The sequence below is a fragment of the Solanum lycopersicum genome, chromosome 8 (genome assembly GCF_036512215.1).
Source record: "Solanum lycopersicum chromosome 8, SLM_r2.1".
Taxonomy (NCBI): Eukaryota; Viridiplantae; Streptophyta; class Magnoliopsida; order Solanales; family Solanaceae; genus Solanum; species Solanum lycopersicum.
This window is the reverse complement of record NC_090807.1, coordinates 823109-835011: the sequence shown is the minus strand read 5'-3', so window position 1 is coordinate 835011 and position 11903 is coordinate 823109. Positions and strand designations below refer to the sequence as shown.

At 26.6% G+C, this 11903-nt stretch overlaps 2 protein-coding genes across 2 annotated transcripts; one reads left to right on the top strand and one right to left on the bottom strand.

Annotated features, from left to right (window-relative positions):
• The first annotated feature begins 292 nt into the window (after positions 1-292).
• LOC109120859 (cinnamoyl-CoA reductase-like SNL6) lies at positions 293-3735 on the top strand. The gene is made up of 5 exons (XM_069287927.1): positions 293-610; positions 1002-1158; positions 2054-2242; positions 2738-3075; positions 3439-3735. The coding sequence occupies exons 3-5, from the start codon at positions 2060-2062 to the stop codon at positions 3524-3526; spliced, it is 609 nt and encodes a 202-aa protein (XP_069144028.1). The 5' UTR covers positions 293-610; positions 1002-1158; positions 2054-2059; the 3' UTR covers positions 3527-3735.
• Positions 3736-5964: 2229 nt separating this feature from the next.
• LOC101268014 (protein RGF1 INDUCIBLE TRANSCRIPTION FACTOR 1-like) lies at positions 5965-8936 on the bottom strand. Its single transcript, XM_010326165.4, has 4 exons — positions 8784-8936; positions 7874-8071; positions 7536-7751; positions 5965-6569 (listed from the first exon to the last, which is right to left on the bottom strand). The coding sequence occupies exons 1-4, from the start codon at positions 8784-8786 to the stop codon at positions 6312-6314; spliced, it is 675 nt and encodes a 224-aa protein (XP_010324467.1). The 5' UTR covers positions 8787-8936; the 3' UTR covers positions 5965-6311.
• Positions 8937-11903: the final 2967 nt, after the last annotated feature.

Genomic DNA, 11903 nt, shown 5'->3' with positions numbered 1-11903 from the left:
AGAATTTGAAATTTGAAATTTATGAATTAAAGTCTAAATTAGGTGTCTATGGAATGCACCATCTTTCCTTTGACTTTTAATATAAAAATATAAAAATTAAAATTTGATAAGTTTTGGGCGAATAATTAATCTACAACTAGCCCTTAGCCCATCTTAAATCATCCGACCTCGATCGATCAAAGTAACGTTTGAACGAGTTAATAATCTGATATTTATTAATAATTTTATTTTTAGTCAATTCAAATTTAACTCAATACGTCCGATAACCACCTGTCAAACATCTATTAAAACTCCACATTCTTTGAATTGCTTCTTTAGCTTAACTTGTCTCTCTCTATATATATATGGAGTACATATCCATATTTCTTCTATAATACTTACCCTCCTTTGACACATCCTTTTTTTTTTCATGTATAAATACTAGCCAAATCCATAACATAGCTAGCTTGTCATATTAATCCTTAATAAATTATAATGGCTCCAACTAGTCCTTTATGTTGCATCTCCAACACTGTTTATGTTATGGGTTCTTCTACTAAGTTCGTCTCAAGCTTAATTATTCGACTACTTGAAAAGGGCTTCACCGTCCATGCTGCTATTCAAAATCATGGTTAGTTTTTTTCTTTCTTTTTTTACTTCACCAACAATTGATCTAATTTTTCTTGAAGAGATAACTAAAAAATACTTTAGGAGAATTCATTGTATATTGCAACTTAAAGATACTTAGGGGGAGTTCACACTTTGTATATTTATAAAACTTTCGAAAAGAGTATTTTTTGAAAAGATATTTTCTTATATTAATAGTTACGTAGATCGATCTTTTCAATTTCAAACTTATATATATTACAAACTATCAAAAATAAAAATTAGTGATAAACAAATTATACACAAATATAGCTAAATAAAAAAAAAAAAGGTCATCGCTTCTAATTATCCCTTTTATGAGACAAATTTATTAGCTAGGAGTTATTTAGCGATAAATTCACGATGGTATTGTGTAGGTGATGAAAGTGAGTTGATATCAAAATGTGACAAGAAGAGATTGAAGGCTTTTTGTTTGGATCTTTTTGATTACCATAGCATAATTGATGCATTGAAAGGGTGTTGTTGTCTTTTTTACTCCTTTGAGCCCCCAAGGACCACTCAGCTACTTATGATGTATGTTCTCTCCTCTCTCCTTCCATTTTTTTCTCCCCATTATGCCCTTTTCATGTCTAAATGTTATAATTACATTATTTATAATCTTTGTGTGATCATCTCATCTAAAAAATTTAAGTTTTTAAGCCTATATATATATATACTTCGTGTGTTTTCATATAAAGTTGAACTTATATACGTTATTAATATTTTATAAATGCATTATAAAAATTAAAGAGTAAGAAAATACAAAACTTGTATCTTCAACAAATGGTCTTTGGAGATTTTTATGATAACAATTATACTTATTCGTTTCAGAATAAGTGTCATTTTAACTTATTTTACTCCAATAAAGTAAAATCTGGTTTATTAAGAGAAATGATTATTACTATTAAGAAGAAGATAGCAATTCTTTCCTAATATATAAGGATATAAATAGAAATAATAATTATTTGTTTTGTCTTAAATTTTTAACACGTCATTTATTTTGGAAATTTATATTTTACTAAAACAACACATATTTTGGGGGAAAAAAAAGAAGAAGAACATTAGTATAGAAGGATTTGGAAGGTCTAAATAGTTGGTCAGCTAATTAATTCAAGACTAACTCCGTCTCTATGAATTTTTACTAATTAATTCAAGTTAAGCTAATAATCAAAAGTTTTGTGTCCACATTTTATTTTTTGGTGTCCTTTTTTTTTGGATTTTTCAAAAAGAAAAATAAAAAGCAATTTGGGACTATAGGTTTTCTAAGGTGGATTAAATATTTAAAGTCAATTTTTTATAATGACTTGTAATTAGATATTTATAGTAACTTATATATAAAACATGAGAAAACAATTACTCAATTTACATGAATTTTGTATTATATTTTTTTGGAATTTAATTTATGTTTTATTAAATTAAACATGTGCAGGAATATATGACAGAAATAGAGGTAAGGGCAGCACATAATGTATTGGAAGCATGTGCACACATAGACACAATAGAAAAAGTTATATTCACTTCCTCAGCAACTGCAATCATTTGGGGATTTGATGATAAAAAATCTTCATCTATTGATGAAAAACATTGGAGTGACATCAATTTTTGTCGTAAATACAAGGTATGATAATTTTTTTATTTTTTGTTTATGTTATATATTTTGATAGGACGCATTTTTATATTTTAAGGGACAATTGCATATATATATATATATATATATATATATATATATATAAATTAATTTTGGGATTTTGTATAATTAAAGTTTATTAATGATTCGAGGGTTCGTAAGTGGCGTATTTTTCGAATCATGATGATTTAGATTTGATTATATTCCATCAATTTACAGAATATTTTACATACGTTTTAAGGGAAATTGTACCATTTATATAGGCATGAACTAGAGTTTAGGGTTGAATTAAACTAAACACAGCTAGCTTCTAGAGTCTTAATTCGAATTGAACACGTCTCGTAAAGTCGGACAAAATTTCAATCTCTTAGTGCCACTTCAAGTTTAACTTCAAACATATATAGGCGATTGAAGTCACAAATGCAAAACAAACTTGAAACATTATAATTATTTGATAGTATTGATTGTTATTTTGTTGATGGACAGTTATGGTATGCTTTATCAAAAACACTAGCAGAGAGAACAGCATGGGGTTTAGCTATGGATAGAGGCATAAAGATGGTGTCAATAAACTCAGGATTATTAATGGATGATGATTTAAACATAAAAAATCCTTATCTAAAAGGAGCTAAAGAGATGTATGAAAATGGAGTCCTTGTGAGTGTTGATGTTGATTTCTTGGTGTATGCACATATTTGTGTCTATGAGGATGTGTCAAGCTATGGAAGATATTTGTGTTTTAATCACATCATTAATACAATTAATGATGCTATTAATCTTGCCAATAACTTCAACATATCCCCTTTGCCTTCTCCTCCTCCAAGGTATATATATATGTCTCTCATTTTCCCTCTCCCTAAAAATACTATATTTTGTTTTGTTTTGTTTTATGTAACGATATTTGATTAGACATATATAAGTTCTCGAAAAAAAGAAATAGCAACCCCGTCCCATCTCCATGGAATTTTTTATTAAATTTGTCGAAATAAAATTTTCTATTAATTTTTGTTGAAAATCTAAAATTATAAATTGTATTTCGATAAAAATATTCTGGGTGAATCAAGAATTTAAAGTTTATGAAAATTTTTAGAAAACATTTCATTGATCATTATATTTAGTGTTGCTTTTTTTTTTTTTAGGATATGGCTTTATTACTAACATTTTCTTTTCCTTTTTTGATTTGATAGTTTTGAGAAGGATACAAAGATAATCCAACAGAGGATAAGCAACAAGAAATTGAACAAAATTATGATCAAGAAGATTGACGATATCTAAAATTGAAGCTCATATTTATCAAAGATATCATAAATATTATTGAATTCACGAGAATTAGAACAATTGTATGTTAGTTGAGAAAAAAATGGTAAATTACTATATGAAAATTCCAATAGTTTGTGGAAAATCAAGAAGTCTTCTTAGTAGTTGTAACTCTATTTAGTCATATTTTGTTTTTAATAATAATAAACATTAATATTTTCATCGCTTCTACGAGTTTTCATAATTTAGATTTAGAAAGAAGTATTGAAAACGCCTTTAGATTAGGTGTGAATTATTAGTTTCATCTCCAAACTATTGACAGCTCTAAAAACACTTATTTACTTGACTAATTGAACTAAATTAAACCTTCGATTTTATAACATGAATGAAATACATCCTTAAATTGTCACTAAGTTTTGGTGGTGTTTTCAACACTTCTCTTGACAAATCGAGAGTGTATCTAAATTTATTTCATTTAGTCAAGTAGAGGAGTATTTTTAAGATTGTCAATAGTCTGACGATAAAACTACTAATTAACATCAAATTTAGGAGTGTTTTCAATACTTTTTCTCTAAAATTGAGAAATTCACTCATTTCTAAATTAATTTTCTATGAATCACTATTTCTATAAACTTGAAATAGCACTTTTGATATAATATATATTATTTACTTATAGAGGTATCATGTCATTTTAGAAGTTATGTGATTTACATATATCGAACACTTATACTTTTAAATATAATAAAAGAGTAATGAACATACATTTTTTTTAAAAAAATATAAAAGATATTATAACTCTATTTTATTGGGATTTAGTTAGACAATATTGTGAGAAAATCCATCTTTAATAAAGTATTAATTTGTTGATAATACTTATGACCGAGCAAAAGTGCGACTAATTCAGAGATAAAATTCATCCTTGATTTCCTACCTTTGCTCTAGAAAAAAGAAATCTATTTTTTTCACATTTAGAATAATATTCTTTATTATTTTTTACCGTACAAAATGAATATACTTTTAAGGCATCATTTATGGATCTCATAGTACTAAGATAACTTTTTCGCTTTGCTTTCTTCAATAGAAATGTTGACGAGCTTCATAGAGAAATCACCATCACCATCTCCATCACTATTACCATTATCATATTCCGCCCCACCGTTAATTATCACATTCACTGTCTTTCTAGTCCTTTTTATTATTTTTTTCACCATTTTCTTTTGTAGATGTTTCATGCAACATATACTAGACTCATGGTATATTACTGTAGCTGGATATCCCATTTGTCCAACAAAAAATGAGAAAGGTCTTGATCCATTAATTATTCAATCTTTTCCAACATTCATCTATTCAAGTGTACAAGATTATGGTGAGGGTAAATTTGGAATTGAATGTGCTATTTGTTTGGTAGAATTTGTAGACAATAGCTTTATTCGTTTGTTAACATGTAACCATGTGTTTCATCAAGAATGCATTGACTATTGGCTTAAATCACACAAGACATGCCCCGTATGTCGTGCGAATCTAGATTCAGTCCAGTGCATTAAGCTTCAGTCGTCGTCGTCGTGTACACAATCTCCAATGCATGGCACGAGTAATGATGGCGAGTCATCAGAAACTGCATGCCACAACGATATTAATAGTGGAACGACAGGGTCAATTGAATTACAAAAGACTGGCAAAAAATTCACAAGATCACAATCGACTGGGCACTCTATAATTATAATAAGGGAAAATGAAGATAGGTTTACTATGAGATTGCCTCAACATGTGATAAATGCAAAAAATATGAAAGGGCATAACACAATGAGAAGTTGCATCAATTTTGGAGAAATGAATAGCAAAACTATCAGTGGAAATTGTAGGTTTGGTGAAGTATTAAAGTTATCCACTTTTCTGGACAAAGTATGATTTTTGTTTTTTTATTTTTGAAGATTTAGCTAATTGTGATATTTTTGCAATTCTTTTTCTTTAAATAATAATGATAATCTAGAAAAGAATGGATAGATTCACAGAAACACAATCGTTTTTACTTGTACTAAATATTTGTAAATATTTGGTTGTGAATTCAGTTATCACTATATATATTATTTGGTCGAATAAACATTAGTATTTCTAACTTCATTATGCTTTGTAACTCGTATAGTAGTATAATTTTTTCATAATAACTTATCCAATTTAGTATTCTTCGTTCAATATTAGATGAATATTTTACACTATGATTAAGAAATCTGTAATAGATAGATCAACTTTACTATATTTTGCCTTTTGTTCATACTCCTACTGTCCACTTTTAATTGTGATTTTAACTTTTCAAAAGTCAATTTGACTAATTTTAATGTTAAATTATATTACATTAATTCAATATTTTAAATCAAAACTTTAGTATTAGAAAAGTGCTATAAATTCCAATTCAATAACATCCTATTTATTATGTAAACAAACAAGAATGTTATAAATTATTTACAATACCAAAACTCTCATTTTTATAGATACAAAATGTTCAAATATCCAATCCACAGGACAGTATTATCTAATTTTGTAGATACAAAACCTTTGAAAAGCAAAAGTCAAACAAACAGTATAATATTATCAATAAGTACAATAACTTAAGTATTATCTAATCCCAACTTCTAATTTTAACACATTTAGTCCTTCCATTTTTTTTGTTTCAATGTTCACCCTCTAACTTTACATTATTTCTCTTTATAGACAAAAGTTATCAAACACTGGCCTTTTTGGAGGAAAGGCGCTAGTATTTTTTTCAGTAATTGTATTGTATATTTTGTGTATATAAGTTTAGGACTTAATATTCTATAACTAGTCCTCCCATTGGGGACCTATGTGGAATTCCTTTTCTTCGTTTGGCCGTTCTGTAATTAACAGAACTTGGAGGGGGTGTCGATGGAATAAAACTTTGCACCTTGTTGATGATGGTACTTCTATATCGACTATGGTTGTTGGGGCTGTAAGGGTCATCGGAGTCCGATGCTATCGCCTTTAACTGCCTTTTTGCTGATAAGTCCCTCGGTTTCTTAATGAAGTTCTTTGAGGTCCCAATAACCTGCAAAAAATGAATTTGAATCGACTATATAAATCATTCTGTCTTATTTGGACCACTTCAATTCATATAATATGTTATTAAATGTCAAAAACATGTAATACTCAAGATTTGAGTGTTATTTCCAAAATCGAGTATAAAATAAATGTAAGAAAGGATTATTAATTTTAATTGCTTGAATTCTTTAAAAATAATGCCAGATTCGTATCGATTCCTCAAAATGCTAAAAGGGTCATTTTTGGAGGATTTGTACATAATTTTGGAGAATTCACATATAATTTTTGAAGTTTCAATTCCTAACAACTTTTGAAATTTCGAATTAAAAAAAAAAAGTTGATTGTTTATGCCAAAGTTTTCCTATCAATAGATCAATAAATATGAGTGAAATTTCAACGCCTCCATTTAATGCCAAACGACCATTAAACCAAAATATACCTTGAAATATACGCAATTCTAGATTCTTGGGCACGCCCAATTCAATTCAATGCCATTAAAAAGTCAAATAAATGCAACAAAATTTAATAAAGGAAAAATGTCAATTTAGGTGTGTCAGATCACTAAAAATATCATAATTTTTAAAGGATCTGATTATAAAATTTTTATAAGAATCTATACAATATAACCGTAAAATATATGACATCCTCTGAAAAACGCAATGTGTTCTCATCGGATCCTCCAAAAATGTTGTATTTTGGAAAAAAACCAAGTAGAATATTTTTTGAAGAATACAATGCATCCTCCACAAATTAATTAAAGAGTCAAATAAATGCAAGAAAATTTGGTCAGAGGAAAAAAGAAGAATTTCTCTAGAAGTACATTGTTGTTTTAGAGTATATTATTTAGACTCTTAAAAATACTGCCCAGTGTGTCGAATCTTTACGCGCGATATCATCTTTTAAGCGTTTGAATAATATTTATTTTCAAAGATATATACGATATCATTTTTGATGAATTCGAGATTTGAAGTACCTTGCAACCAAGAGAGCAAAATTTGAAAGAATCAAGAAGGGTCCTTTCACAAACTTGACATGTATTTGTGACACCTTTGCCTTGCCTAGGTTGTGGCCTTTCATTCAAAAAGACAATCTTAGCACTGTTGATAATGTATGTTTGGACTAAAGAAATGTCCAAATACTTTTGAATCTCATTCACCCTTATCACATCATGGTATGATGACCTCCTTATCTGTCCAACAAAAAATCAATCATTTTAATAGTCACTATCGTTAATACTTACGTTAGAATAGACTGTCTACATCATACGATTCTTTTAAATACTTAAATTAGAATTTATGAAATAAGATATACCTGAATGACAATATGGTCTTTGTGATGAGATAAACAGAGAGAACAAAGAGGACCATTAATACAATCAAGGCAATACATATTGCATTCATTCTTATGAGAATCAATATGTAACTTGCATTGAAAAAAAAATCTTTCTTTAAGCAATGATTTTAACCATGGTGGCCAATTATTTTCTTCTTCATCAGCTCCTCCAACACCCTATACCCAAAAAAAGAATAAAAAAATTGTCAAGCAAAATAATATTGAAGTTTGGTTAGTTTTTGAAGATAGTCTATAGAATTTGAAATAATAATTTTGACCAATTATTTAGGTGAAATTTCTCATCATTTATAAAATTTTATTTTTTTCAATAACATTTTTGAATTTCAACTTCAAAAACTTATTTTGAAACAAAAAACTTTTTTCAATCAAACTCATATCCAAATGCCTAAAAATATCAATGAAATTGGATTTTCTACTCACAAGATTTACTTTTACGAGAGAAATGCATGTTCAAACACAATTTTAATTTATCTGTTTGTAAAATTTCTATCCAATCTATAACCAAACACCAAAATCAATGAATTTGGATTTTTGATAATGAGTTCTCCAAATTTGAAAAAAAAAAAACATTAAGTGAATTTTCTTTCTCCCCTCACATAATTTCAATTTTCAAAATAAAAAATACATGTTAAGACACGACTCTAGTTTTCATATAATGTTTCTACGTTTTACCATGCATGAATTTAAATTAATCGAACTTCAGTGCAGTGCAGATAGATATGAAAAACAAAAAAACATGAAATTTTAGATACTTATTCTAAAAACTAAAACTTGAAAACTCTGTTTTCTCTTCAAATTTCAATCAAATTTATGTCTAAAATAATGTAAAGAGACAAAAAGGGGTTTTGGGGATATAGTTGAAATTTACCATAATTCTTCTGTTCTTGTGTTTGATTGTAGAATCTTGATTATCAATGGCCAGTTTGAAATACTTCTTTTTTCACTTCTAAATTTGAAACTATGTTTTTTCTTCTATTTTAGAGAGAGGAGAAGGGTGTGTTTGATTTTTGACATTTTAGGTGGTGAGAGAGAGAAAATGGAAGGGTACTTGTAGTGTGGGAGAGAGGGGGGGGGGGGGATAATTTAATATTTTAATTTTTATAAATTAAAAAAAAGGTTTCACATACAATAAAAATATAGTTTTTATTTTGCTTATATATTTGATATTTGTATTATAGTCTAAAAAGCGAGTTTATTTAAACTCTTTTGAATTACTCCTATATGGTATACTTAAGGTATTTTTAATTTCTTTTTGCGTATATATATATATATATATATATATATATATATATTCATAAGTGTTAAAGTTAAAAGAAAATATGTAGATTTGAAATCTTGATACACCTTTTATTTTTTATTTCATTCTCAATGTGTTCTTTTTTCTTTTTAAATATAAATATTTAATATTCGATATGATTTTCTTTAAAAAAAAAATCATTCCGTAAAATTTATTAAGAGAGATACGACTCCATCTTTTCTTATGATTTTCCTATCACTTTCGATATGTTTATTTTTAAAGTCTATATGGTATTTAGTATATGATGGTTGGTAATTGCTATGTATTGGTTTGATTTAATTTAAATTAGCATCTAAAATTTATCAAAGAAAGAGTGAATGAACCTCCATTTTTCTTCTTTTCAATTTCCCTATCATTTTCGATGTGTTTAATATCAATAGTTTATTTGGTATTTCATGTTTGGTATTTATTAATTTGATACAAACTTATATCTAAGATATATTAAAGAGAAAACGAACCTCCATTTTTCTTCTTCTTTTTAGTGTATTTGAATTTCAATATTTGATAGCGACATTAACTCATAGTTTTATCTAAAATTCATTAAAGAGCAAAATATTTTCTATTGAAATTTTACATATTCTTATAACTTAAATATTAAATTGTTAATTTAAAATAAAAGATTCCAATCTAACTAACTATTTAGTGGATAAAAATTCTACCTCCGTCACTTCTGCATCTTGCCTCATATCTTATCTATCATTTTCAATTGTTACATATTATTCCAATTCTTCCTTTTTAAGAAAATATATATTGTATTAGTTGTAGTTCACAAAATAATCATGGCCTAATCTCTTTTTTTTTAAAAAAAATATATATATATATTACTATTTGGGTGGGGGGATTTCAATAGTGAGTTGGCATATTATTCTCTTTTTGTAAATTTGGTATCTTCACTCCATTATTGACCATTAAGAAGTTGTTAAAGTAGGCATATAGTACATAAAATATGAAGAACAAATATTCTTCTCAATCTTATATTAACCATTGTTTACATTGGGAATATCTCTTCTAATTAATTACTTCATTTATTTCGAAATTTCTAATTCTCAATCTTATATTAACCATTGTTTACATTGGGAATATCTCTTCTAATTAATTACTTCATTTATTTCGAAATTTCTAATTTTAAATATTATATTTAGAGAAATATACATATTACTATCTTCGTTCTTAATTACTTGTCTATTTTTTCTTTTATAGTTGTCCCTAATTACTTGGCCATTTTGACAAATCAAGAAAGGACAATTTTTTTTTACGTATTATACCCACAGTTAAATGACTAATTACTTTGAAAAATGTAAAACTTTTCATCCGCTTCATAATTAATAGAAGTAAAATGATAAACTCACTACGTCGTTAATTATTTTCTTAATAGATATAGCAATTCAAAAGTAGACAAATAAAAAAGGACAGAGAGAGTATTATAATATGAATTTTCAATGTATCTTTCTATTGAAACAACAATAATTTTAATAGAAATTTAATAAAAAACTAATTATCCGTGAATTTCATTATCCATTATTTTTGGTAGTGAATGCTAGTTACACTCCATATATAGTTAGCAACCTAATCAATATATGTTTACATCTTTCTTATATAATGAACACTATACTTTGTAAATATATACATACCTTTTATATTATAAATCAATTATATTCGTAGAAATAAAAAAAATATACCTAAATTTGAGAATTTTCAACACACATTTATACGTGGCACAATTTTTTTATTTTTTTTTATTTTTTATGTGCAAGCACAAGATAGAGGTCATTTTCTCTATCAATCCACAAGATAGAGGACCATTACCTAACATTAGTTTTAGAAAAATGTATAAAAATATCAAATAAAATTGTCACCACTAATTAAATGCAGTTATTCAAATTGACATATTTATTTGTTGAGCAAATTAATAACCACATATTTTATTTTATTTTTTGGTTTTAAAAGTTGGCCATTCGAATCAATTCTTTAGTTTAGGTCATTGATTAAGAAAATACTATATTTCCTTTTCTTTATCTCAATAGTTTGTGGTTTGTGACAGTTCAATCCACCTCATGCAAATAAAAAGATTTCAATTATTGGTACAATTTGCTCATTTATTTAGCATGGAAAAGTAATTGGTCATCTTAATTAGAGTTATTAAATCTTAAGGATAATATCATTTTGGTCCTTCAATTATAAGTAAATTATAATTTTAATTCATATGATATTTGACTAAGCATTAAAAAAAAATTAATGCACTCTGTTGTTTTTCCTCTACATTTTTTTCCAAGTTAAAAGTTCATTCAATTTTCGATGAATTCGAATGAAAATCCCAAATTCTTCTTGAATTAAAAGATTATATTTTAATTCTTTCGAATATATTTAAGTTTAAACCTTCAATGAAATATATGAGCGTATCATCTTGTTCAATTTTCTTCTTCTTTCTTTTTATTTACTCAAAAGTTAACATAAGAATCTTTAGTTTTCTATTTATTGATTTAATATTGAAAGGCTTGTAATTTGTTAGTTATAGTCATATTTTTATGTAATATCGTCATTTCTTTGAATATATATAGAAATATATTATAATAAAAAATATATATAATATAATATAAGATGCAAATCAGTTCCTGAAAAACATAGCCTTCATATAGAAAAAAAATATAATTTTTATATAAAAAATATTTATAAAAAGGTCTGATTAAGACA